Below are 27,919 nucleotides of genomic sequence, written 5' to 3' on the forward strand. Positions count from 1 at the left end.
GAAAGATCAAAGGAAAGGTTAGAACATTTCCTATATCATATGTGCATAGGAAATCTCACCTTGTCTGAAATGTAATGGAATTTATCTTTTGCCCAGATCCCATGGGCGCGGATTAGCAGTGTGACCTAACAGACTTGCGTATCAGCATGGACCATTCAACTCATATACTCCAGCTTCCACGGCTTGTACCATATGTTACGGGAGGTACATACTCACATCTGATTCTTCCCAGCGCACCATTCGCTCTCGGAGCCGGCGATGAAGACGCATCTGTAAGCGTGCTTCGGAGGCATCTTTGTGGAATCTCTTCTGGAATTCTTCACGCACGACCTTCCAGGCCGTTTGGTTATCTCTCAGCTCCTCTACAAATGCGTCCTCTTCTTCTGCTTCGGGATCGCGCCGTCCGCGGCCTGGGGCCCGGACTTTGGGGAGTATGTGTGGAGATGGCTGGATGTGCTGGCGATCTTGCTCCATTCGGAGAAGGCCCTCTGGATTGGGAGCGATGTTGACTGGTCCATTGCTTGACTGCTCCTGAGGGGCCGTGTCTGAGGATGGGTGCCTGGCGCGCTTAGCTGGTGGCGGGCCCTGTGCCGACTGGCTAGGCGCTTGTGCCACAGTATGGCGGATTGGCTCCGGAGCGTACACGAATGAGGGATTTGGCCCTAAAGGCAGGGGGTAGTCACTCGGGTAGGGCACAGAGATACCAAGACCCACTGGAGCTGACATGTGGTCATACTGGTATTCTTGGGTGTGGTAACCTTGCGAGTGGTGACTGATTGCTGGAACGTGACCAAACGAGTTGTCTGGAAGACTGATTGGCGTCAAGATGGTGGATGGAGTTAGAGGCTCCATGTACGGGCTGTAAGAGCCGACGTACGGGGTGGGAGGGATCTAGATCGCATATGGGTCAGTTCATGCGAACACATACAATGGTTTGTATCAGAAGTACATATGTACATACCACTTGGATCGTGGGCCAATGGTCTGGGTTACCGTCATAGTACTCCGACATTTCCTCAGAGCAGGGAATACCCGAGCGATTAGACATGTTGACTGGTGGCACTCAAGCGGAACATAAAACACGGGGAAGATTCACAGTGCACTGCGTTGCCTGAGTGGGGAGAATAAACGCCGAAGCAGAATATGAAACGAGATATGAAACTCGATGTAGGGGGAGGCGTAGGACTGCAGGAGGCGGCAGGCTATTGTTAAACGGTTAGGGCTGTATGTGTATATCAAGAAGACCTTCCACTCCGAGGATGTTGAAGAAAATATTCACGTTCCCAACCATCGACGATAGTCGATTTTATAAGATTCATGCGAGCAAGAAAAGAGGGGAAGATTTAAAAGCAAGAACAGATGCACACATCCGCCTGTCCTCCACTTTGAGCGATATCACAGTTAGTACCGGGATGTCTCGTGAAGCAAGGTGTGAACAATCACTAGAGGTATGAACTATAGGCTCAGAGGGCACCAAAACCGAGATCAGTACCGCCCGCGAGCTCTATGCTGCATTAGAACGTAGGGAAAGTCATGAAGACTCGACGAGAGCCTATATTTAAGCGCTACGGACTCAATAGTCCAATGTTGATATCCATATTCCGCCCCCATCCCTGGAGGGGCGCTCAGACTGCGTGGTAAATAGGAATTAAAGTCACTTCAGGCCCACTAGAACGGGCCAAAAAAAAATTAAAAAATAAAGAAAAAGCAAAAAGCAAAAAGCAAAAGACTGTTCTGCTTAGGGTTGTGGATGATCCTCCACAAAAGACAAAGCGTAGCGCTTAGAGCTTTGGGGAGATATGGATTATGGAGAACATTAAAAATCGTACAAATACTAAAGCCATTCCATTATAATATGGCTACTTACTCTGTATTTCAGTTTAGTATTTAGTTAGGTATAAATGTTCAACTGCCCCCAAAACCCATATTGTCCGCTCTTTATATGGTCTTCTTCAGTCAGCCTTGTTGACTGCCTACTAACAATTCATTTTGGCAGCCCCCACGAGAAAAGAGAATAAACCCCTCAAAATTCTAGATTCCGAGGGATCATGATCCTTCTCCCATGCATCCTGCATTCCCCATGCCATGCAGAGTCGTTGTTCAAGATGGGCGGCTCTCGACTGGCTATAAATGACCCAAAATGTTTTTGAGGCTGAGAAGACCCCACGCGTCGGTTGGTGGCTTTGTCCACGGAGAATTCATGACCGCTGGTTAAGCGCTGATGCAGACCCCGGTCAGCTCGAAGATGCAGAACAACCTTGGAACTTTCTTTGTTATTTTATTTTCTCTGATTCTGTATGGTTCCCAACTAAATCCTTTTTTTTTTCCTTCTTTTCTCTTTCCTTTTTCTTCTCAAATCTCCACATATTCATCGTTTGCTTCCAGGGTCATCTCCCGGACGTCCTGCCTCTAAGCGCCCGAGAAAAGCCAGTGTCTGGGCCTTGGATAATTCGCTCAATTCCTTTTCATCTACATATCACAATTTTGAAGAAACATTAAAAGTTGATAGCTCCCATGTATCTTTCTGGATTGCCCAGTAACCAGTTGAAAGAAACTGACTGGACATTTTGAAGATCAGCCCGGAGCAAACGCTTTGGATTTCCCTAGACCACGCATATGGCCTTTTATTTTCTCAATTTCTTAAAATTCTGTTTCTGAATTATCTTATGTGATAGCAACGTGCATGCTATTCAAGATACTTTGGGGGCCAAGTACTCCTTTAGGTATGGAGTACGGAACGGGTAAGCAATCCCCTTTAATGTAAGACTCGAAGGGGACTCGGAGGAAAGCCCTTCCATAAAAGCAGAAAAGAAAATCATAAAAATTATGGTACCTAGGACTACTCCGCATGTACCGGCCGATTTCCATAATCAAGGTAGAGTACATCAATTTGAAATCTAGTAAGCATGAAACGGTGTAGCCTGAACAAAAATGGCCCCCATAAACTTGGGGATAAAGCGGATTTCTCCGTACATGTTCTCATTTCCTAATTCTATCAAAAGGCCCGAAAATGAAAGGGTGGATAACCCACGGGAGATAACCAGACTAGAACGGCAATAGCGGGCCTTCCCGTGCTGTCAAGCTATTTAGAGCCTCACAATTTAGAGCCCGTGAGGCTCTGCTCAACAACCAATTTGACTGACATAAAAGATATGCTGTCGGCAAATCCATCCATAGCAAATCATCACTTAACGAGAATTGTTCACCCGGTGATCATCAGTTTCGTCCCCCGAGAAATCATCTAAACTACCATCATGATGATGTCCCTTATTGTGACCATTGGTTTCCAGAGTATCGTCGGCTGCGATGGAAATACCGCGAGCGCCCCACCGGTTGTGGTTTAGTTGACCATCCACACCTTCCTCCTCGTCTCGAAGGTGCTGTTCTTCGTCTGCAGAGCGTCGCGACGCCCGGAAATTCACAACTCGATTCACTAGCCAACTGTTCCCATAGTCCTCGGAGTCAACAATACCACCATTGCGAAGCTTGACTCGCTGGCGCGAATAGTATACCCAGGCAAAGTCGACATAAAAGGCAGTCTGTACAATGCCAAACACGACCGCGATCCAATCATAGAAGGGCTCCTTATTGAAGAGGCGGACTATCCAGTTGAGGATGTAGAATGCTCTATAGGAGCCCAAAGCAAGCAGGTAGTATGAGTCGATCACCGTTGGCACAGTGGTTTGGCGAAGGAGAAGGAGCTGCGGCAAAACACACACAGACTCAAGGATGATGGAGAAAGCCCAGAAAAACTAAGCGATTGGATCAGCTAACTGCATGTGAATACTTCGACTTTGTACAACTTACTTCAAGGATCCATAAAGTGTAAAGCTCTTTTTCGAGAAGCCAGATCGAGATCGGTGCCAAAACAACGGACCCAGCCACAGACCACAAACCGAGTTTCCAAGCTCGCTCCCTCTCTCTCGTCCGCGGGTATACCTTCATCATCAGGAATATCACATATGCAGATGAGATGATATAGAAGAGCTTAAAAAAGACATTCCAGATGCCGTGCCATGTCCCATTTGTGTACGTGTGGGGATCAAACAGATCAAGATAGCGAAATATGAAGACGGCCCCGTAAAGCAGCTGTGTGAGGAGTGATATGCCTAGATCAGATAGCTGTGTCAGTAATATCTGTAGGGTACCTAGGTAGCTCTAATCAAATTGATGCAAGGATGTACGAACCCTCAGCGCTCTTATTCTTGTGGATAGCCCAGAGCAGGACACATATTGACCCTATATGGGATAGATCTCCAAGGATGCGAAATATATTCCAGGACACCATGGCTGTAGGGGGTTGGACAATCAAACAGTGAGTTGGACGCGGGGTGTGGACACCTGTCAAGCTATCACCATCGAGGTCGGCGCCAAAATATCTGACGGAATTGGAAAATCAAGTTGTCCAGTAGATTCAAAGAGAAATGACTTCTGCTTTTTTGTGTATATACGTTCTCCCCCAATGATATCGAGGTACAGGGAGATGCAATGAACCTAAGGATATTGGCGGTGTTGGAGTGACTGGGGGTGTTCGTTATCGGTTGATCCACATGAGCTTGGGCCGCGTGTCCCCCTCACGTGAGGTTGACGTCAGCGTGTAAATTGGAAGCCCTGGGGTTGGCGAAGAAATATTAATGTTATTAGACAATGACGATAAAAAAAGTGTTGTACTGGTTCTTTATTGTTACCTATTGCCTAGTTATGGTTGACATGTGCTGTTCAACATTGCGATGTCAATGTATATGTATATTTGGGAATACTAACAAACATGTGGAACTTATATGAAACATATATATTTCGATAATCGGACTTCGAAGCACCAAACATACTGTGATGGATGTTGCTCTTAGCAAGTCATCTGATTCAGGTCCCAACAAGCACTCTTGGGGGAGATGAACGAAAGAATCGAAAGATGCGGGGATGTTTAGGGGCAAATGCCAGGGCGTACAACTTACTTGATATTTGAGTTATCAGTTGAGTCGAGGCTCTTCTTAAGCTTCTGGAGTGATACCGATGACCTGGGATTCCAGTTAAAATCAATATCTCTTTATTTGCGCCTATAGCCGTGGTGGATTCGGGAAGGTCTAGATGCTCCAGGTAATGCAGGCGACGCGGTATTCCCAGATGTACCGCTGCAACATGAGCAGTACCAATAGTCATTAGTACTGTCGATGCCCCGAGTAATGATTAATGATTTAGTCTTGGCCTGGTAGGAAGGACCCTATTTCATAGTGGAACGGTTGGAAACGGTCGGAGGGGTAAGAAAGGAATTGGTATTTAAAGAGTCCTTGGAGTCTGTTGGAATACATATCTTCTTTTGGCTGGATTAAGGACCTTGATATTCCTAGATTTGATAAATACTTCCTGTTTATTACTGGCGATGCAAGTCATATTCTCAGCAACTCTTGGCAGTACCTATTTGCATTGATAATATGCTGCACCAGGACATCCATCACACCTGATCCTTTGCATGCATCCCTCAAACCTAGAGATACTTAGTCATTATTTGATATTTCCTGGTCAATTGATAATGCCAGGAAACTTCGGTAGTCCTGGTCAGCTTGGTCGTTCGGAAACTCGCCAATTATCACCAATTGGAAGAGTTGACAGGGGGGATGAACAGTGTGTGTGACAAAGAAAATGGTAGCAGGATTCTGAGAGGCTGGGCTTCTTAAATATATACACGCCTTGAATGAACCCCGCGCAGTACTAAGACAAACAGAAATGCTGATAGGGTCCTCTAGGCCTTCTACCCCATACCATGCATGCTCTCAACAGCGACCTGCATGGGGACAGAGAGGGGATGGTACGTGGTGGCTTCACACGAAACCGTCTTGTGGCTGATCTAGCCCGCCAAGTCTCGGGTTGGACGGAGACTTCTACTTCTGTCAATTGAATGTTGATTGCGGGATGAGTTCCCGGGGCCACTGGATGCCTTTGCAATAATTAGGCCCTCGGGCGCGTCGTTGACTCGCATTGGGCGTGTTCTGTCATCCTCGCACGGTGTTGTGAGATCTCGCCGGGTCACCGGATTCTGGAACAGGCCACTCGCGGGTCTCTTCGGCCCAAATGTCTCATGGAATCTACCGGACATGGTTATCTTTGCTTCTGCATCTTGATGTCGGTCGAATTGGATCACAGGATGAGCCATAAATTGTGACAGGGCCCCTGTTCAGGCATCGGTTCCTAGGCCAGGGAAGAACGGGTTGTGGAATGCACCGGAGGGGGGAAAGTAGTTGGGGGCGCATTTGAATCGACACTGAATTTTAATTTGATTGCATGAATCTATATTTGATATAAGGAGAAAAGATGAGTATACGTAAAAGAGATATAGAGAGGTAATAGAGGGGTTACAAGTAGGAAATCGAAGATTACAATAATGATCTTCAAAAAGAGAATCAAAACATTCTAGTTTTAAAACTATTTAAACCAATATAAAAACCAAAACCATTTAGAATATATATACTACAATATAAAACTAGATGAAATATCTTAAAGTGCTATTATTACTTTGTTGTGATATGAGGTGACTCCATCCCCGCTCTGCCTTTCCCTCACACTTCTGTCTCCTCTTCCTCCTTTCTCTTCTCTCTGTAACCTTTGTCTTTCTCTCTCTCTCCCTGTCTTTTTTTTGTTAAAAGTCTCTGGGGTTTTTTTTCCTGGGGGTTCCTCTCCTCAACCTTACCTCCCCTCCAAAGTCAAACCCATCTCTCCCAGCCTCATGTTCTCCCCATATTCGGAAGAATTCGAGGTCCCCGAATCGACGCTTCGACCATGCGATTTTGACCTGTGAGCTTCCCCTTGATTAACACCCCCCCACATAGGAGTTAAAACACTCCGGTCGGAGTCTGGACTTCTCTGTGTCGCGATTTATACCTTCCTATTGTTCCTGTTACCTTTGTCAGTCTGGTTCTGCCTGGGGTGCGCTTGTGTCATCGTCTTTAGTGTAACGCTTCCCGAGAGTTGACCAAGGCGCGCCAGTACCAGATCCTGCTAACCCCCCTACGCGGCCTTTTTGTATGTACAGATGAATCGGCACAGTGTGATTGCAAACGTGTGTCTTTCACCATGTCGTAAGTCCCTTCGTCTGTGATCTCCGTCCGGCCTCCAGCTGTAGGAGGGAGACTGGGTTGGAAAGTGCTGGTCGCGTTCTTATGATATTGCCTCTTATGTTTCTTCTATTCTCTGACTGTTTACCCGATTAGTTCCCCCCCGACATCTAAGCGTCTTAAGACGTCGGTAACTACCAGCGCTCCCCCGCATATGCTTGCCCAACAACAAATCCATCCATTTCATCGCGTCCCAACCTTTGAAGGCATCCCAATCCCGACTGCTCCTATACCTCAACAAAACCCCGGCGCTTCGCGTAAACGTCCTCCTTCTCCCGCGGGATCGTCGGCCATGATGGGATCCTCAGGGAATCCTACGGGTGTGATTGATGACTCCGGCGCCATTCCCGCGGTCGAGGCTACACCCAAGAAAAAGGGACGCACCAATACCCCATGGACTGCAGAGGAGGAGCAAAGACTTAAGACAATGCGCGACGCCGGGCGCAGTTGGAGTGAAATCGCCAAGGTTCGCGCGCGCAATTTTATGGGCTGAAACTATGGATTTGCTGACCTGGGCTTTTTTTTACCTGTCGCAGACTTTCCCGACCCGAACCGAAGGCAGTGTCAAGAAGCATTGGTATAAGGTACGCGATATCAAGCGAATTTGGTAATATCATGTCTCGTCTTACTGACACCTTACGCAGGACATGCATTACGCGGAATTTGCCGAAGATGAGGTATGATCCCGATTTTCTTTAATGTCCGTTGTCGCATCCGTGTCTGACGTTGTACAGTCTGTGAAGCTTCGTGAGGCGATCAAGGAGTACGAGGCAAACAAGTGGAAGGTGATCGGTCAAAAAGTGGGAAAGCCTGCCAAAGTGAGTGTTATGATTTCCTGCATGTCATTGTGCCATCTAACAATATTTTCCGATAGGCCTGCGAACAGTATGCCAAAGAGCATTTCAAGAACGTCTGACCACCATGACGCCTCTGATGAAGTGATGATATCGTTTTCTTAGCATCTTTTATGAATTTGGCATTCTCTCTTCCGGATTCCCTGCAATTCCAGAGTGATGCAAGTGTCATCGGTAGCCGCTGGAGGTTACTGATTTTACAAGGCAGATGGAGTTGGTGATCTGGACATCTTTTTTTTTTTTTTCAATCTTCGTTCTCATGCGCTATGAACACCTGCGCAACCTGTTATGCGATCCCATGTTTTTTTTTTACCCCCGAGGCGTCTGTTTTGATTTGACAAGCGCTGTTGCGCTTTTGTGTCCATCAATACCATATGATTCCCACTGGTTCCAGTATGAGGAAATTGCATAAACAGAACAATCCCTACTTTATATGAATATAGTGGTCTATATAGGTAAGGTGGAGGCGGGAAAAACTAATGGGCGATCTTATTTTTTTTCCCCGCGGCAATCAAATCTTCCCCATTCCCCGTTCCCCTCCCCCAGCGGAAATTGGGCCTTTTTTTTCACAATTGGTTAACTGTTATTACTTTGTTTTTAACTTGAGCCTCAGATTTCAAGGTAAACTAAACTCTGTGATTTCCCGACCAAGTCCACTGACGCTACAGTGTGTTCATAGTGACTCTTATCGGAAGGTAACACAACCTGTGCACACGGCTACTATGAAGACGAGTAGCGTGGTATTTTCTCATGATCAAGGTATCTAGGACAAGCCTCCTGCATGAAGACCGGTGTTCGACAATTGTCGTTCTGAGAATATACGGTTAAACTTGATCTGGGTAATTCCAGCGAAAGGACTCAATGCGCTTTTTCTCTCCTTGGCAATTATGTGTCATACTAACAAAATTGCAGCATGGCTTCGGAAAATGAAATCACTGCCCTAGCAGTGCACTCTAACAAGGAAGACCTAACGACTGAAACCAACGTGGCTAACAAGGATGAGCCACTCTACTCCGAGACCACGACCAATCGCCGCAATCCCGTCGGATCACGACTGGGCTCCATCATTAGATCTTTTGAGAACCAGCTCGTCGAGTATAACCTGGAAGCACGGGGCATTGAAAGAGTTGGTGTGGATGAGCGCATGAAGCGCAACACGTGGATGTCGTATCTGCAAGTCTTCTTGCTTTGGATCTCCATCAACCTTGCGCCCAATAACATTACCCTCGGGATGTTAGGGCCTGCCGTGTATGGTCTCAGCTTTCGGGACTCGGCACTTTGTGCTGTTTTTGGCGCCTGTCTTGGTTCCATCGTCTCCTCTTGGATGGCCACGTGGGGTCCTGTTTCCGGGATTCGGACACTGGTGCGTAGCACATATTGATATCTGTTGTTATTTGATCGAGAAGACTAATCGGTGACCAGGCCTTTGGAAGGTATTCGATGGGATGGTGGCCTAGCAAGATCATTGTTCTATTGAACCTCGTTCAGATGATCGGATATGGCTTGATCGATTGTGTTGTTGGCGGGCAAATCTTGTCTGCTGTCTCCCCTGGCGGCATGTCCGTAGCTGTCGGTAGGTGATCAAGGAACTCTATACATTGATAGTGGTACTAATCTTGACATCATAGGTATCGTGATCGTCGCGGTTCTCAGCTGGGCTGTGGCTACGTTCGGCATCCAAGTCTTCCACTATTATGAACGGTCAGTTTGAGAGATTATTGCCATGAGGAACGGTGTCACTGATAGACCTCATATTAGGTTCGCCTTTTTACCCCAAGTAATTGTGGTCTTCATCCTTTTCGGGGTGTCATCCGTGAAATTTGACTTGTCAACCGCTTCTATCGGCGACTCTAGGACCATAGCTGGCAATAGGTGAGTCTGCATCTCCGAAATATCAATCGAAGCCCAGCATTTCTAATATAGTCCTAGGCTATCCTTCTTCTCCATCTGTGTGAGCGCTGCAATCACCTACGCCCCACTAGCAGCAGACTTCTTTGTCTACTACCCCGAAAACACCTCTCGCGTGAAGCTATTCAGTCTAAGCCTGGCTGGCCTGCTCGTATCCTTCACTATGGCTCTAGTCTCCGGCGTCGGGCTGGCCTCGGGCATCTCCACACACCCAGAGTACGCCGCCGCCTACGAGCAAGGCCAAGGAGCACTAATCGTCGAAGGATTCGGCCCGCTACACGGCTTCGGCAAATTCTGCTCTGTCATCTGCGCCTTAGGCCTGATCGCCAATACCGTCGCGCCCACTTACTCCTCCGGTATCGACTTCCAGATCCTCGGTCGCTATGCTGAGGCAGTACCGCGCGTCATCTGGAATACCATTGCTGTCATTATCTATACCGTCTGCGCGCTGGTTGGCCGCAGCAACCTCTCTGAGATCTTCACCAATTTCCTCGCTTTGATGGGCTACTGGGTTGTCATCTGGATTGCTATTGTTCTTGAGGAGCGGTTCATCTTCCGTCTTCGCACTGGGTACAACTGGGCGATCTGGCGGGATCCTTCAAAGCTGCCCCTTGGAATTGCGGCTTTCATCGCCTTTATTGTTGGTTGGGTGGGCGCCGTATTGTGTATGGCGCAGGTGTGGTACATCGGACCCATTGCCAAATTGGTCGGCGAATACGGAGCTGATGTAAGTTCCAACCCACGTGCTATCATGTGTGTCTTTGATACTAACTTATTACTCATTAGATGGGAATCTACGTTGGGTTCTGTTGGACTGTCCTTGTTTACCCTCCCCTCAGACTTATCGAACTTCGCTTCGTGGGTCGTTAGGCATTGGTTGATATACGATTTCATGTCCAAGCATATCAGTGATCTATTGGACGAGGCTTTTGTGCAATGTTTCATTATCTCTCCCCCCGGGATGCTGAGGCTGCGTTCTACTAATCCACCGCATTTTCGAGATACGTTATATTAAAGTGATATATGGATAGAGTTTCGGCACCACGTGCTCAGCGACAGCTGGGAGCCGAGGTGTTACCATATTTAAAGAATATAATATTTTCTTTCTCATACCAGTCCCAAAGAATCTATACCGATAGGACCACTAGCAATATCCCATATCATAGTAACAGCAGACCCAATGAGGCAATCACAAGTTGAAAGTAAGAACACCACCAACACTCTCATTTCATCTACTAGAGCACTATAGTACAAAAGAGACGAGCCCACGGAGACAGAACAGAGACAGACAGACACGCAACATAATGTTCACACTGTATTGAGGTTTATCAAGCAATAACCTGAGAAAACCGCTGCGCACGCAGAAAATCGGCACTAAAGATTTAACGGTACCAGTAGTCGGGCTTCACGTAGTCGGCGAAGGTCTTGGGCTCGACGTGAGGGGGGTGGTGGTGACCGTGGTCGTGGTCGTCTGAGAGAGATGACGTTAGTATAAGCAATGGGTTATCATATACTACAGGCGAGAAAGAGAGCGGTAAACATACGGGAGTGGGGGTCCTCCTCGGGTCCGATGTAGTTCATCTTAACCACGTTGCCGCACTCGAGGCAGCGCTCGATGGGGCGCTCGCGGGAGACCTAAAAGGCGGAGAGTCAGTCTCTAGAGCAGAAATACTAGCCCGGTTGGGCTTGGATAGGGCGGCCATACGGTCAGCCAGTTGACCTGGTGGGAGTCTGCGGGGAAACCGGTGCAACCGGCGTACTGCTCATCACCGGCGCTGTTGACGATAATGGGGTCTTCGAGGGAGCCTGTATAAATTCACCAATTTGGTTAGCCAATGTCTCAGTTTTCGCCCCAAAGGGTCAATCATGCGATTCCCCCGGTATTGGTCATTCATTCAGGATTTGTGATGGAAGTTGTGAGAAGGAGTCATACCCTTGCGGGAGGCATCAAGAGGACGCATGTCGAAGATGTCAATGCCCTGCATCTTTCCGATGAGTTCCAGACGCTCAAGACCGGTGGCCTGCTCGACGTCGGTGGGAATGGTACCAGGCTTGGCACCGGGAGCGAAGAGGTCATCCTCGACCTTGATCTCTATATTCCGGCAGGAGAAATAAGTCAGTATTGTGTTTTGTAGATATTCACTTGATATAGAACGAGCCTGGCCCGTGGGTCGGGAAAAGTATCCGCATGACCACCGCCAGAGGTTTCTGGCGTCCAATTGCACGCAGATTCTCGAGCGGGCGGTTATATGGATACATCTCGAACGGCGGAGGCCAGAAGAAAACCAATTGACTACTATGGGGCCGGGTAAAGCACTAACCATCGAAGGTCAGGATCTTGCCCTCCTGCTTGGGAGTCCACTTCTTCTCATTGGCTATAAAAGTTTCGCATTAGCTGGTGAAATAATAGGTAGCTCATATCAATTGACTGAAAATAGCCCCTTGTGGTCGGGGTGCGCAGGGGGTTGGAGCAGTTGTGCGAAGGCCGGATCAGGCCATTTGAGGAGTCACGTACAGCGAATGATGGAGGAAGAGAAGGGGCGCTGGGCGAGGGTGAAAGCGCGGGCAGGCGAGCGCCTGGCGAGGGCGGAGGCTGTACGTTGAAGGAACATTGTCCTGGAGGGTGATGAGGTGAATGACGCGGGGCGTTTGGGGCAGGAGAGGGAGTTTGGAGGTTTGAGGTTGGGCGAGTTTGAAGCCGCTTTGGCCCGAGGGCCTGTGATTGGTGGATGGCCCATCCCATATGACCGCGACTAGTGATGAGTCAGCCTTATTTTTAATTGGTCGGAGCTCTGCACAGGCGGTCTGCTCAGCTAGCGGCAGAATGTCCGTTTTCGGACGCATAGGGCTTGTGTAGGGCACGGGATGGCTTATGTTAGGCCTATAAGTCACAGTATAATAAACAACTTCTTCTAAACTAACAAAAAAGAAACTCCAACATCATGCAAGATTAATTATTCCGGCTCTCTTCTGACACTCCTGTGGTCTTATACCAGGCCCAAGTGTCCGGGAAACCCACGTCCATTTCTTGTCTTCATACTCCTTGATCGCATCTCTCAGTTTCTGATCCTATCCGAAGTCTTAGCACTGTCCTAGTTTCTTAGGTTTGTGAGGATAATATGTACATACCCAAACATCACCCCAATCTGGGATTCTTTCCTTCAATTTGGTACTGTAACGGACTTGTAACGTCTGTTGTTTTCGTCCTGGAAAGAACCACGCAATATCCCTCCAACAAAGATTGTGGACCTCCTTTAATTCTATCAATCTTTCATCTTCCTCAGGAGTGAATCTGGTCTTTGGTGCTTTGGGGCGAGGGAATCGTGCAGGCATGCCTGGAGCGGTCAAGTGGCTACGGTCGATTTGCGGCGAGGAAGATCGCGTAGCTTCAGAGCCTTGACCTGTAGCCACAAACGCTTGGGATGGGAGCCGATGGTGGTGATGCTGTTGTGGGAGAGAACTTGGGAGGTAGTCCTGGTTCAATGCCTGGTAGGAGGACGAAGCGCCGACATGACCAGCGTACGTCAAGTCAGTCAAGTCGCCTGCCGGAGCCGATGGGTCACCCATGGGATTTTGCAAGATATGCCGGTAACCATAATTATGATCAGTGCCTCCACTGGCCTCAGTCTCATTATCGATACATTGTCGTTTCCTGCTACCTTGCATCGGGGAGAGTGTATACCCGTGTGTATCGTAATGCGAGGGATGGCGTTGGGCCGAGTAATCCGTGCTAAAAGTCGACGAAGGCACATAGATTGAGTGGGTTGTATCGGAATAACGAGTTCCAATGGGCCTATCTTGCGGGGGCAACGGAGGTGCGCCATAGGAAATATCCTGCCGGGCATCTCTGCCACTGTTATGAGGACTGTAGTTAAGCATTGAGCCTCGGTAAGGATCCGCCGGTGGTTCAGACATGTATAAACAGCACCAGAGTCTGTAGCCTCAGCAAGTAAAGCGGCTGCTGGGAGGTGAACGATTCAACGGCGTGTTTATTCGCTAAGTGTCTCTCTTGAGTTGAAAGGCAAACAACAAAAAGACCTCTGCTGTTGCTTAGGACGATGTGAAGAGAAACTTGCCTATATATGTGATCGCAACAAAGAAGAGAAAGCCCTCAACAGTTGACGTGCAGAGAATAGATAGGGTTACTTTGGTTCAAATGGTAGGCAGGTCTTGCAGGATAATCGGTCAGTCATAATGTGTACGAAGTAACAAAGATTTCCTAGCTGAGTGAACGATACACGAAGCGCTGGGCACATCTATAACATCTAGAGAGCCCCTTAGGAGAAAATCCAAACGTGTGCCGGTGACCAACTTGGAGCGTGCGTTGCCGGGCTGATTCCATTAGTCTCCAGTGGACCGGACTGCAAGAGGATTTTGAATGTCAAGTCTTTCTCGATAGGCAGGTTGTATCCCATCCTTCCAGTCTCGAAGATTTTCCCGCTTTGCTTTCGCACAGACTCCCAACTCCCAACGTCAAGGGGAGGGGTTAAAGAAATACTTTAAGCGGTAGAACCCCCATAAGTATTGTTGGAAAGGCGGCTATTAATGATAAATACCAAATGTAAAACATGGGATCAGTATGAGCCCAGGGTGAAGATTCAAGCATCATAATAAAAAAAGACAGACAGGTGAAGCATGTCAGACTTGGAGGACATAGCACATCAAAAACCTCATTGGACTGACTGATCTTCCACATCTTGCTGGAAAAGATGATATCGGCTGATTGATACAGTATAGGTTAGTCGAGTAAGCGATGGCAAGCTATTCTATTGCACCGGGTTTCCTCGGAGCCAAGTCCTGCGGGAGTCAGAGATGTCCAATAGAATAGAACAAGAGGATGAAACACACAATGTTGGCGTTTGGACTTGAAGTTAAGAGAAAGGCCAATGAAACAAGTCACAATAAGCCACGCTATCACATTGAATCTAATAGATATGTGATTCGGATGAGCTGCCGAAATTCTAACAGCGGGCCGTCATCAAGGTCTGATGCATCAAAGCGGAGACGATTTCAATATACATTTCTTTGCTTTATAACCCTCGGACGTTCGGTTGATATCTTTGGTTTTCTATTGGCCTTCACATCGCGGCAATCTTAGGAAAAAGTGGCGATATCTACATTTCGAAGCCAACTGCCTCGTATACTTACAGATTTAAGAAAAAGAATAAAAAGATTCAGTTACAGAAAATGTATTCGCAGGAAACTCGTACTGTACAAAAAAAAAATCCACGGCTTTTCCCTCAGGTTTCTCGCTGTAATACATGAATTAAGGTTGTCGTACAAGAACCCAACTGAAAAAAAAGGGGGAAGAAAAAAAAAGAGATAACGCTGGGAAAAAGAAAAAGAATTTTGCTGATCAGCTGCACATGTTTACGCAAAGTTGTCAGACCGGTCAACCCAAATGTCTTCCAGCTCGGCGAAGTTTTGGAAGTGCAGGGGTCGGTGTTGGTCATCGTAGAACTTAAGCGGCGTGTCGATCTTGACATAGATAGGTCTCTTTTCCACGCTACCAAATGAGCTGCCCATGAAACTGTAGTTCCAGACGTTATCCTCGGGCACAAGGAAATAGCCGCGGATCTTGTCACTGAGGAGCAGCTGACACTTCTCACCCATGTTGGTGGAGAAGCCTTGGGGCTGATCCGAGGTTGTATCCTTGTTCTCTGCGCCCCACTTGTAGCCCGCTGGAGTAAGACCCCAGGCGGCAAGTGAAACGGATCCAGGAGTGAAAGAGACAGTCATCGTCACGGTCTTCTTATCCCATGAAGGATGGGTGTTCATGATACGTGCGTGATGTGTGACATCCGCCGCAGACATGTACGGTGGCTCATTGCCAGAAACAGTATGGATGATACCGAGTGGCTCCAAATTCTGAAGATAGTCGTGCTGCGGCAATTGATGGGGTAGCTGGACGTCCCGGGTGTTACCCACTTGTGGGATCATGACAATGGTGCGGACCTCCTTAACCTGGTCATTGTCCGGGGGAGAGCTACCGTAGATGTAACCTGTAACCTGCACACGGAGATCGGCGATGGTGATGAATCGCTTGAGGATGTTCTTAGGCATGATGTAGGTGTAGCCTTCATCCCGAATGTCATCAGAGGATACATAGATGTTGTTGGCCCTCGTCCGGAGGTTGGAGGTGGCAATTGCACGAGTACGCCACTCGGTCTTGGATGCAAATGATTGCTGCTCGTACTGAGACGTAGTGGTGACGATGATGTCCTCACCACGAGCGTTCTGAGTCTTGGTCGTCACAGCAGTGAGCTGCTTTTGCTCCTCTTGCTGCTTCTCGATCTCCGCCGCCTGCTGTCGCTGCAAAGAAGGCGCGCTAATCTCCATACCCAGGATAATATCACGAACTTCGCTACTGGTCAAACTCTGCACGTTCACGTTGTTTTTCTTGCCATAATCGTTTAAGATCAGATCACGCAATTGCACTTCAACCTTGATCCAGTCCTCATCAGACAGGGATGGCCAGATGTGGTGCTCTTGAGTAATAACGGTCTTATCGGGCCGAAGAATGATCTTGGCTTTGTCGATGTTGACGTGAAGAGCCCGGAGAATGAGAATGAGTCGAGAAAACGCAGTGTACGGGGAGATTGACTTGAGCCACTCATCATACAAGTTGAAAAGTACCATTTGAGGCTCAGTCGCACGGAGAATCATATCGGCCAGCTTTTCGACCTTCATGGCGGCCTGGAAGGGCAGCTGGAGCTCAGAGGCACGAATGGAGATATTGGGGAAATCAAGCAAGTGGACCTCGAGAGGGTCAAGAAGACCCTTACGGGTGACAATGAGCTGCTTCGGTTGTTCTTCCACTGGGAGAGACCGAATGAGTGCTGCAACTTCTTCGGCTGTCTTCCACTTGGCCAACTGACCCAGACGCTTTTGACCTGCCCAGACACTGGTGTGGATGATCTTCAGGAACAATTGTCCAGTCCGAGGGTTGAAGATAAAGATTGCGCCGTTGATGGGCTTTGTGGTCAAGTTACCCTCAAAGGTCTTGTGGATCGTGACGCGATAGACGTTAGTGTCATCAATAAAGAGCTGAATCTGCGGGCTGAAGAGCTCGGAGTAGTTCTGAGAATTGAGGAACTCCTGACTGCTCTCCGAGGCATACAGCTGGAGACCCTTGCGTATACGCTCACGCAAGACATACAAAGCTGGATTAGCTTTCATGATTTTAGCCATGGCTTGTTGAACCAGGGTCTTGAGGCCTGGGAAGTACTGTCCGTAAGCCGAGAAGAGGTTGTATGCAAGATCAACGCCAATCATCAATCCAGTGGCGGAAGGATAGATACTCATGCTGTCCGTGGTGTAGTCGAGGTACTTAGCACGAACATACCGCTCAATGTCGTGAGAATCGTAGTCACCATATCTGAGCTGCACATCGATCCAGAACTTGTTTGTGGTGGTTGGCTCGTAGACGTCCTTAGTGTCGAATACAAGTGAAGGTCGGGTGACATTCCACTTGTTCGTCGCGAAGAGCAGGATATCCGCACAAGAGCTGTTCATCTTGTAAGATTTACGAGGGTGAATAGTCTCTTTCTGAACAGCCTCGATGCCAAGCTGCTCCAATTCCTGATCTAAAACTTGACACAAATCCATAACCACCGATTCGTGGATCTTTTGCCACAAATGCGCACGGAAAATTTGAATCAACGAAATTTTCAGGGTGGGAATCTTGCCGTGCAAGAAGATACCAGTCAGATCAAGTTGCACCTGGAAACCAACGTAGACGTTGGCGCGGTTGATGGTCGGCGACCACCAGAGAGTGAATCGACGGTTGGGAATCTGGTTCAGACCGGACCGCTGAGCGTTGGTGAGTTTCTTGAACTTCATACTTTCTTCGAAACCACTGTTGTGCAGGACAAGGTAGTCATGGCGCAGGTAAAGTTGATCTTTGTCGACTCGGAAACCAGCCCATTCGGTCTCCTCAGGTTCAAGGCTAATGTGCTCAATCTTGAAACTGTGCGTCTGAGGAGCTGAACGCTCAACACCCTTCTCAGCCCTAGCAGATGTAAAGGCGCTATGCAGGCCTCTCTCCTCGGTAGAAAGGGCAGCAAACTCGGCAGCAGTCATCTCCACCGTCTGCCTTTCCGGACCATCGGAGGCACCCTCTCTATAAAGCACCAGAATATGATTCGGCGTCACCACAAGATCTTCTCTATCACCGCCGATCTTGATGCGGTATAGGCGGTCGGTGCCATTCACTATGTTGAATGCACGGCGAGGCTCACCGTCGGGACCTAGAAGTTGGTCACCTTCGCGCACGTCCTCGACATTGATTTCGGTCCCATCGTATCGCAATAGACGGGTTCCCTTGGCGAGACACGCTTTTTCCCAGAACAGACCCTCCCAAGATGGGAAAGCTGTCGCCTTGAACAAGGTGTGCTCGAGGATTGTTTCGACACCACCCAATGCTTGGATAACATCAGTGCGGTAGGCATTGAGATTCCAGAGTTTACCATCGTGTCGCTGGTTGGTCCACCAGAACGGATTGCTCTTCATCAGCTGGTATTGCTTGAACTCAGCGCGGAGTCGGAAGCCCTTGTCAAAGCTGAGGGTACTTCGATCCTTTTGGAAGAGCGTATTGATACGGGGAAGACCACGATCCCAGCTGTCCTCTAGATCCTCCAATGTAAGGCGACGGTTTTGCTGCTGGGCTTCCATACGCTTCTGCGAGTATTCCATCCAAACACGCTGAGAGTCAATGAACTCAGCTTCCCAGGGGATGATGTATCGGAAGATGTTTGGAATCAATGTTTCCTCGTCATGAGACATACCCGCTCGGAAGTGGGTGATACCAGTGTCGGTCTGCTTAGACCAACGCTTATCACTGGTGGGGATGAGGATGTGAGATCCTGAGATCATGCCAAGACCTCCAAGCTCCTTGGGTGTGTAGAACACCGCCGGAGGGAAACGAGAAGGCATCTTAGAGTTAAGACCAATCTTGACTCGAGTCTGGATCTTTGTTTCACATTTCACGATGGTATCGAGAAGGTTGACAGTCGACACCGCAGCCTCGCGGTAGTAAGTGAAAAGAGCAATTAAAGCAGTGTTCCACTTGTTAGCAATCTTGGTGAAAGTGGTCGAACCAGAGGACATTAGGATTTGTCGGATACGGTTATTGAATTTTTGAACATCCTCTTCAGTAACCTGGAGGAAGGCATGTGCCGTACGTTCCTTGGTGGAGTTATCGACCAGCGACCAGACACTGTCTTTGACTGAGAACTCCTCGTTCAAATTCCGCATCTTGGGTAGAATCCGGACTTCGAATCCATTCATCGAGAAGAGCAAGTTGGGGTTGTCCTTGCTGTACACGCTGGCGAATGTATCATCCCATTCAATGGTGGTCATGGACCTGGGGAGGCGGTTCTTCATGTCCCAGAAAACAGCACGACCAAGGTTGACATCGTGGCGCATCAAGCGCATACGACAATCGCGAGGCCAGCACTTCTTGTTCTTGTAACCAATGACGTTCTCAAAGTTAGGGTCAGGATTCTCGGTCAAGAACCGCTGAATCAGGTCACGGGAGTCATCGGCCTGGAATCGGAAGAAGATCCAGATCTTGTCAACGTAACGGGTGTACAGACGGATGGGGTGCCTTGTCTCAGTGGCACGGTCTCTGAATTGCAAGAAATCATTGGGACTTCCGGGAGGGCCGGCCATTTCACTGGCTCTCTGCAAACCAAGGAGCAACAAATCGATCATCAACCCGTAGTACTGGAACACGAAGGCCGAGAACTGGAGACCGCGAATCAGTCCATAGCTGTTGGTGTGGTTCATGTCTTTGTAGCTGAGCTGAACATTGTTCTTCGCGGTGATGTAGTCAGCCAAATTGTGGTCCATGATCAAACGGAGTAGCCGGTTCAGCAGAGTGAGATCAATCTTCTCATAGACCTTGGACAGCTCAGTCTCAATCATGACGTTCGTCTCGCCTTCGGAAGTCTCCCAGACATTGGACAGGTTGTTGATGCCTTGTGTCCACTTGTATGTGAGTAGAGGAGGAACTTCAGAGTCGGAGGGCTTGATCCAAGCGGGGAAGAGATGGCGCTGCTCTGATTGGTACCAAAGGTACTGATCCAAATAAGCGTCCGTGATCTTTTCAATGGGCTCGATGTCGTAGACAGGATTGATGTTATTGTAGTTATCGTTCATATCAATCTTGACCTCCTTGAACGCTCTCTGTGTCAAGAGGAATCGCTTGATTCTCGCCAAGGTTGTGCCGGGGGAGTCGTAGGCCTGTTCAATGAGAGCCAATTCTTCTCGCTGGGTTTGATTCAGTCTTCCCTTCACAGAGTATGACTCGCGCAGCCGCTCGAGTGCAAGAATCAGAATTTTGGTGTCGTGCTTGTAGGAAACACTGGGGAAGGGAATTGGGGAGAACTTGCGAGACTCCAACCAGTGAACCATGGTGGTGTAAATTGCAACACCTTCTTCAGAAGAAACATAAGGGCCGTCTTTCATATAGTTGTGCTGACGCTCCTGCTCGGACTTGAGCCAGAGACGCGTGAGTCGACCAAGGTTCTTCTTTGCGACAGTCTTGTCAACGGTGGCACCACGGCGAATTCTCTCTCGGTTGTAATGAGCGACGGAGATCCACCAGTCGGCCTTGCTTTTGACGTAACGAAGAATAATGTTCTCAATCGGTGCAGGCAGGCTAGGAACCTTCCATGGAATGTTACTCTTCCAACATCTCCAGGCTTCTGATAGATGTTGCAAAACCACGTTGACCTTGTTTTGCTTGATACCCTCGGGCATCATGTCCATAAGATCGGCCATGACGGAGGCACGCAACTCCAGATCGAAATGAGATTCTACACGCTGTTTGGTGACCGTTTTGGCAACACCCTTGCTGTGACGACCCTCAAACTGACGAGAAAGCAAGTTTCCAAGCCAGCGCTCAAGCAAGGGAATGATACCACGCATGAAGAAAAGCCAAACACGCCAAGCGGGCGCCCAGAAACCACACCCAGGGCCCTTTCCAACGGGGCCAGAGTTGAATCGGTAATAAATCAAATGTTTCAGATCCTTGCAGGAACGGATCTGGTGCATAAGCTTATACTTGTACCGATACATACCGGTAAGCTGGCCCACGTGGTTGAAGGCATAAAGAATACCATCTGCGAGTTGGAAGGCATCAATGTTACCCAGACGGTATTGGACTTGGGCATCGACGATGAGCTTAGTTAACCGGAGGATTTCACGCATCAAGTGGAAAGCATTTCCGAAACGAGACTTCTTACGCTCCTTCGTGGTCAATGTCTTAACAGGCTTCAGGTTGAAGTTGTAATCAAGATGGAGGTAAGTCAAATTTTTGCGGTGAATCAGCAGGTTCAGCATGTTGAAACCCTGGCGACAAACTTGCAAACCAGCCTCTACCCAGTCGATCGTTGTTTGCTGGAAGAACTTGGTCGTTTTGAGAGTCTTCATGAGATTCTGCTTGCTCTGAGCCTTGGGTGTACCCTTGTGCAGTTCGTTAAGAACGTAGGTCTTGAGCATTTTCTGGTATGAGACTCGGACTTTGACAGGCTGACCCTCTGGGCAGTGCTCCAAGTACCAATGCTTGACCAATGGCACATCCTGAGCACGAACCATCTTGCCAGATCGCTTATCGAATGGGTGAGGGGCCCACCACAGGGCAATGGCAGACGCGGTGTCGGATGTGTAAAGTTCTTCGTCATCGAAGAAAGGTTCGACCTCACCGGGAAGCTCGAATTCGTCGTCTTCATTATTGCCAGGCCCGAAGATTTGGTCTTCGTGGCTGACGGTGATATTTTTAGGGGCGACGGAGCGGGAGGAGATCGGGTTGATGGCGGGGTCGAAGTAGAAAGCCGGGAGGTTGGGATCCTCGGTAAGAACGTAGACAACCTGGGGATGCGAGTACCAAGCGACTTTGACGCTTCGAGGCAGGGTATTGTAGAGGAAAGGGAAGGTGACCCGGTACTCAGTTCGAATCGGGGCACGGAAAATGATGCGGTCGATGGCGTTGAACTCGCTGAAATCTTCGTCATTAGGATCGATATCTTTGTACAAAGGCTCGAAACGGGGTCCACCAGGAATGGGGACGTTAAGAGCCTTAGCTGTGAAAAAGCTGTTCAGGTCGAACATGTGGTAGTAGTTTTGGTCGATAACATCACTCAGAATCTGGTGACTGAGTCGATGGAGAGTGGCCATCTGAGGAAGAGACAAATTCCACTTCTTGTAGCTCGGACCATTCACATGAGGAGTATCGAGAAGAGGACGGTGGTCATAGAACCACTCATAAACTGCGGCATCTTCGGCCTCATCCAGTTCCATCTGAATAGGCTCCAATGGTTCAACATCTTCAATGTTTTCCGACCACGAAAGAGGCGGCTCTTCGTCGTCAAATGGGGGGAAACGCATCCGCTTGAAGTGTCTCCGATCACTTTTCTCCCGACGCATGGACATCCACATCGTTGCCCACTGGGCGTGGAAGACAGGTTCGATGACACGCGGTGTCTCATTGACTAAAGTCAGACAGCCGTTGACGTGGTAAAGAACCTTAACTTCTCTTGCTGACTCCCAAGGCATCGGCATGTTTTCCAATAGCTTGAGGACGGCATGAGGCATGAACTTGAGCGCACCGAGATAGCTCCGCTTTTCGTTGGTGAATTTCTTCTGTGAAACATCGCCAATATCTCGCACGATTTTTCGCAGATGCTCTGGTGGCATATCGGCCTTTTGTGTCTCGACAAATCCTGCTTTGCGCTTCTCACCAAACCGATTACGTTGCGTGCGCAGCCATTCGTTTTTCTTCTGCGCAAATTTTGCGACATTCGGGTCGGCCGGCGGCTGGTATCCCGGGGGCGGCGGCGCCATTGGCAGAGAAGGAGGAGCTGCACCCCATCCTGGAGGGGGGGGAGGGGGAGGGGGCAATGATGCCATGATGGTAAGTGATGGATGGAACCCTCCCTCGTAGAGGTTGTGTTGGTTCCAAGTCGCGTCAAGCCAGGTTGGAGGTCATATGTAGCAAGACGTCCAGCTAGCAAAAAAAGAAATACAACTGGAAGAAAAGAGCTGGGTGATGGGGAGATGGAAGATTAAGATGAAAACGCGACAAAGATAGAGATCCACGATCCCCTACGCGATGTGACTATCTCTGCTCCTGTCTCCGTAGAACTTTGAGAAGTGGCGGCTCCGACTTGCACTATTCCGCATTGGGACTAGCGCAACCTCGCCAAATATGCGCTAGCGTCGGCTGAAGCAGAAACCCACACAAACCCATCTCGACATATTTCACTCTGCTTTACGACAACTCCGACAACTGCCGCCCTTGACCAGTTCAAGTACAGTCAAGATGACCAACAACAGACTGCAATACGTGAGTTCTATCCGGAAATCCTGACCGGAAAATTATTGATCTGACTCTTCTCGATTTCCAGCGCCGCCGGAACCCGTACGTTCAAAATTCTCCCTAAAGACCAATCCATCGCACCACCATAATCTACACGATGATTCTAGTAGCAGGATGGCTATCACCATTTCGAACGAGTTATTGACGGGTTTTTTTGCTTTCAATAGGTACAACACGCGGTCCAACAAGGTTCGCATCATCAAGACCCCCGGCGGCGAGCTCCGTTACCTTCACCTGAAGAAGAAGGGTACTGCTCCCAAGTGCGGTGACTGCGGCATCAAGCTCCCCGGTGTGAGTACTCCCTTGGCATCCCTGGTGCATTTTTGGACGGTTGTGTGGGATGTGTGCGATTGCGTGTGGGCCAACCGAACGACTTGAAAAAAACTCTGTTTGGATGGACAGGTGTACGAATGAATGGCCAACCGAAACGCTACAACATCCTTACGACCGTCTTGCTGAATTTTGGAGTCGTTGGCTGACGTTTTCATTTTTAACAGATCCCTGCCCTCCGTCCCCGCGAGTACTCTCAGATCTCGCGCCCCAAGAAGAATGTCAGCCGTGCCTACGGTGGCTCTCGCTGCGCTGGCTGCGTCAAGGACCGCATTGTCCGTGCCTTCCTGATTGAGGAGCAGAAGATCGTCAAGAAGGTCCTCAAGGAGTCCCAGCAGAAGGCCGCCAAGCGCTAAGCGTGCTTTTTGTCGGTGTTGTCCTTTTACGGTGGAGCGAACGTTAGGGGAAAAACGGCTGGGAATGGTTCTCTTAAAATATTAAAGATGAACAGGAACAGCTAGCACACGAGTCCAAAAAAAAAGGCTCGTGGCTAAGCAAATGAATCAATTTCATTTACCTTCATGAGAGATTCCCTGACATGTCGAATCAAGTTGTCTGAAATTATTCCCGTGGTCTTGAATCGGCTTCCCGGGTGGAAGCCTCGTACATGTTGTGTTTGTTTCAGTCAGAAATTGTGGCACTCGATCTCTAGCTGTTGACACATTTGGGTAAGTCTGCAGGGCTATAATGGGGGACGGGCAATATCTTTCAGCCCACCAACATCTCTTGTTGATCTGCACCAGGTATAGGCGCCCACGCCCTCAGGTTCAGACGAAACGTAGTTATCGCTGAGTAGTACAAGGGCGTTCTCCAGGTTGACAACCGTAGCCGAGTGTAATTCTCCTAGCATCCATGGGTAAAGTGTACCTGGGTGATCTCGGTCTCGATCTCGTAGAAGCTAGTGCTATTCATTACCTACGTGCAACTAAGACCCCACTTGGTCTGGTCAATTGATCTAGGCCTTGTACTTACGGGTGAATAAAATATTTGACCAAGTCAACTCACCTCACTCAAGTATGTATAACTCTCCTATAGCTGCTGTCTCGTCCTTTTTCTGGAAATACCTGGTTAAACATTCCAAACTGTGTGATGCTGGATATCTCTGGATATCTTCCAGCCTGTGGTCCATCGATTAGGACCTCTAGAACTATTTTAGTATATAGAGTATGGCTTTCTGTTCGATAGAAGCCTAGCTCTCTTTTGTTCACTATTAATGAACGTTATAGAAAACCTAAGGCTTCGATACAGACCGTCTTTTCTCAGGAATAAAAATTGAAAATGTGCATGTGAACAACATATTTATATCTCAACGCTTTCTGCAGCATCAAGAGAGGAGCATGCAACATTCCCACTGTCTATTTTGACTTCTTCTCTGCATTTTGAAACTCGCCTTCGGTGCTCAGAATCACAATTTATTATCCAACTGCATGGCAGTTTTGACACAATTGAGTAGGCTTACCTAGGCATCAATAGTTATCGCAAGCACCTAAAACAGTATTTCCAGTTCACAATTTTTCTCTTGGACGCGAACGCGCACACCACTTCTGTTGTACCAATCTTCCAATATCAACCAACATTGAACATAATGCCATAAGCCACTCTATAGCTCATGCTGTAAATACAACACTTACCCTAGGTATAGCTTGGTCTAGATTTAATTAGTAAAGCGATGCTCTTCTGCGCCAAGTAGCTGCCTTTCATAATATTCGAAGCATAGCTGAAAGGGGAATACATGTCTCTTTACTACAGGGTATTGACTACTATATTCAACCATAGAAGGTCTGTTAATGTCATTGTGAGGGGTGTATATGTCCGCGGGGTTAAGTTCTTCAGCAGATTGAAACACTGACCAGCCATGCGTCAGGCTTAGGGTTAAACGACACCGCTTGTCGGGAAAGCTCCCAGGGCCTTTACTGTAGAATACCTCTAGTTTGAAGATATATTTTCCAAATGTGTTCGTAAAAGATTTACATTAATCCACATATAATCTGTGAGCTGGATCTGCGTATACGGGCCATAGTAATTGAAATCAAAAGAGCTGTATTGAAAATATAGAAACGAGTATTCTCGATATCTTGGACTGCTATTTCAGGCAGGAGCTTTCATGCTGCAGGTCCTTTGTGCCTTGACCTGCTCGAGGCTGCAAATGAGATTGGTTGAAGATACACTGGAGTTACTTACGGGCATTCCCGAGGCCTAAGTCCACAGGTACTTTTTAGGGTTCAAAATCAATTATGTGAACTAGTAACAAAAACAAATTAAAGATCTAATATATCTGCTCCACCACCAGTTTAGGTATATGGAAGGGTCAAAGTGCCGGTGTACCAATGAAGATCAATCCCTCTACTTCCATTGTTTTACTAAGTACGGAGTACGGAGTACGTAGCGCATATGTGAAGTACGTGATCGCTGCAATTGGTCCAATCCCCTTTCGAATTAGCCAATAGAATAAGTAACCTACCTCGGATCCGAATATCTCTTTTTTTTTTTTCTTTTACTGTAAAAAAAGCAAAGAGGTGCGGAACTATTGCCGCCTCTGATCGGACCCAGGGATACGGATGACAGCAGACAATGGGATCGGCCTTGGGCTGGGGCTCAAGAAGCGGTCAGGCGATTGTACTGTGTCGCATTACTCCCTCCAATTACCTATTCCGAGGGCGCTTGTCACAGAAAGCTCGAGCGTATGCATAATTGACAGCTGTCGAACCGGGCCGTTCCATCCCACAAACGCCCAACGGGAAGAGGTTCGTGCGGTTTATACGAGAATAGAAAGCCGGAATGGAAATAAAAGAGGCTACTAATACTATATTTTATATCAAATGGTATATTTTCCTCAAAACCTTTCCTTTTTCCTTATAACCTACATTGCAAAGAGAAAACTTTGGGGCTTACCGGCTGCAAATCCCGGATTCCAGCAGGCTGGACAACCTATCGGCTACTGAGTACATATTAAGTGACACCTCCATACCCGCGTCAATTGATGTCATGCAGATCAAAAGAATGACGAGATTTATGGAGTACCCCTTTCTCATGTTCCCGATTTGCCTTACTGAATAATTGACAGATCGAAATCTATCTAGGATGAACCCTGGATTGGGCTCGAACTGATACTGATAACGTGAATTTTTTCGGGTTGAACGGTGGGGCTGTGCCTGAAGGTCCTTGCGCTTGCAATCGAGACTATTGATATTGGCTGCCTTTATTTACCCTGCATGGAAGACCCTAAACCTCTCTAGAAAGATCAATACGAAGATCATATTTCAAATACACTATGGACGTAACATATGGGTATGTACGTCAAGAAGAAAAGAAAAGCAAAATATAAGGAAAGAGAAAGAGATCAATATACAGAGTACACAGACAGTGAGATGAGGACATAGCATCTGAGGGACATCGGAACCGTCATAGTAGGAGCGCCCCTCTCACTGGGTGATTGGGTTCATCGCTAGCCTACTCCGTATGTTGTAGTAAGATGTACGCTAAGAGCTCGGCCCCCATTTAACAAAGGAAGCTAGTGATTGTCAGTACACGATTGGTAATACTGCGGGACGCGGTTGGACAATCTACTCTACCCTATGTCTAACAGCGAACTCCCACTCAGCTGGGCCACTAATTAAGCTGCAGACTGTCACGAGAGGATCTCATACCCTATTTGGCTTAAGAAAGGGTCCAAGCGGGAGTTAAAATTGGCACTGAGGGCATTGGTGTACACATGTGCACAACAAGTACGAAGTACATAGGCAGTAAACGCATTTTGTATAATAGCCCTAAGCAGCCCTGGAGTTAGGGTTAGATTAATAATAAGATCGAAAACTGCCCAATTGCCCTTTTGCTCCAATCTAAGAAGAATACGAACATCTAATCTAGTATATATAAAAAATAAGTTACAATCGGCACGGCCCGTGGGGGGCCTTCGAAACTCAACTTCAAATATGTACTGGCATATTCAGCCGCGTTGTGAACGGCATTGCAGCTGCCACCTGTATGACGATGCACAGGTACATACTACTGTCTAATATGAGTGGCTCCTTAATTACAGCATAAAACCTACTGCGCTGCATGTCCGCGGATGCAAGTTGCTCATACCCTAGTGGTATTCTTTAAGTACGTATGTATTTATATACTCTCCACCTGCAAACCGGGTAATAATGATAATTCATGATAACCATATATAACAGCATTATTTTCACAATTTGTTCACTCTGCCTCGTAATATTACAGGGAAACATAATAGGCCATGTTGTCAGTCTCGCATTTTCACTGGCGTGCCGATCTCCCTATCGCACGAGCCTGTCATAGGCATGGCATTACAATATGAAATCTTCTGATTGACTAGT

At 48.0% G+C, this 27,919-nt stretch overlaps 7 protein-coding genes across 7 annotated transcripts; 3 read left to right on the top strand and 4 right to left on the bottom strand.

Annotated features, from left to right (window-relative positions):
* Nucleotides 1-195: 195 nt before the first annotated feature.
* Nucleotides 196-1,048, bottom strand: PGRI_039110 (uncharacterized protein; the record flags this gene model as incomplete). Its single annotated transcript, XM_040791624.1, has 2 exons — nucleotides 196-891; nucleotides 962-1,048. 2 exons carry the CDS (start codon nucleotides 1,046-1,048, stop codon nucleotides 196-198), a joined length of 783 nt encoding a protein of 260 aa, XP_040645701.1.
* A 2,140-nt stretch (nucleotides 1,049-3,188) lies between these two features.
* On the bottom strand, nucleotides 3,189-4,288 carry PGRI_039120 (ER lumen protein-retaining receptor; the record flags this gene model as incomplete). Its single annotated transcript, XM_040791625.1, has 3 exons — nucleotides 3,189-3,752; nucleotides 3,808-4,109; nucleotides 4,189-4,288. The coding sequence occupies 3 exons, from the start codon at nucleotides 4,286-4,288 to the stop codon at nucleotides 3,189-3,191; spliced, it is 966 nt and encodes a 321-aa protein (XP_040645702.1).
* A 2,975-nt stretch (nucleotides 4,289-7,263) lies between these two features.
* PGRI_039130 (SANT/Myb-like DNA-binding domain-containing protein) lies at nucleotides 7,264-8,025 on the top strand (the record flags this gene model as incomplete). Its single annotated transcript, XM_040791626.1, has 5 exons — nucleotides 7,264-7,575; nucleotides 7,646-7,693; nucleotides 7,754-7,786; nucleotides 7,844-7,927; nucleotides 7,984-8,025. 5 exons carry the CDS (start codon nucleotides 7,264-7,266, stop codon nucleotides 8,023-8,025), a joined length of 519 nt encoding a protein of 172 aa, XP_040645703.1.
* Nucleotides 8,026-8,876: 851 nt separating this feature from the next.
* On the top strand, nucleotides 8,877-10,741 carry PGRI_039140 (purine-cytosine permease family protein; the record flags this gene model as incomplete). The annotated part of the gene is made up of 6 exons (XM_040791627.1): nucleotides 8,877-9,326; nucleotides 9,386-9,536; nucleotides 9,592-9,664; nucleotides 9,722-9,835; nucleotides 9,893-10,598; nucleotides 10,658-10,741. The coding sequence occupies 6 exons, from the start codon at nucleotides 8,877-8,879 to the stop codon at nucleotides 10,739-10,741; spliced, it is 1,578 nt and encodes a 525-aa protein (XP_040645704.1).
* Nucleotides 10,742-11,253: 512 nt separating this feature from the next.
* PGRI_039150 (Cytochrome c oxidase, subunit Vb) lies at nucleotides 11,254-13,786 on the bottom strand (the record flags this gene model as incomplete). The annotated part of the gene is made up of 8 exons (XM_040791628.1): nucleotides 11,254-11,342; nucleotides 11,416-11,506; nucleotides 11,577-11,677; nucleotides 11,805-11,963; nucleotides 12,193-12,246; nucleotides 12,387-12,624; nucleotides 12,887-12,940; nucleotides 13,001-13,786. The coding sequence occupies 8 exons, from the start codon at nucleotides 13,784-13,786 to the stop codon at nucleotides 11,254-11,256; spliced, it is 1,572 nt and encodes a 523-aa protein (XP_040645705.1).
* A 1,455-nt stretch (nucleotides 13,787-15,241) lies between these two features.
* prp8 (U4/U6-U5 snRNP complex subunit PRP8) lies at nucleotides 15,242-22,783 on the bottom strand (the record flags this gene model as incomplete). Its single annotated transcript, XM_040791629.1, has 1 exon — nucleotides 15,242-22,783. The coding sequence occupies one exon, from the start codon at nucleotides 22,781-22,783 to the stop codon at nucleotides 15,242-15,244; it is 7,542 nt and encodes a 2,513-aa protein (XP_040645706.1).
* Nucleotides 22,784-23,195: 412 nt separating this feature from the next.
* Nucleotides 23,196-23,938, top strand: PGRI_039170 (60S ribosomal eL34 domain-containing protein; the record flags this gene model as incomplete). The annotated part of the gene is made up of 4 exons (XM_040791630.1): nucleotides 23,196-23,219; nucleotides 23,281-23,294; nucleotides 23,360-23,543; nucleotides 23,750-23,938. 4 exons carry the CDS (start codon nucleotides 23,196-23,198, stop codon nucleotides 23,936-23,938), a joined length of 411 nt encoding a protein of 136 aa, XP_040645707.1.
* Between the last annotated feature and the right edge of the window lie 3,981 nt (nucleotides 23,939-27,919).

The sequence above is a fragment of the Penicillium griseofulvum genome (assembly GCF_001561935.1).
Source record: "Penicillium griseofulvum strain PG3 chromosome Unknown contig_86, whole genome shotgun sequence".
Lineage (NCBI taxonomy): Eukaryota > Fungi > Ascomycota > Eurotiomycetes > Eurotiales > Aspergillaceae > Penicillium > Penicillium griseofulvum.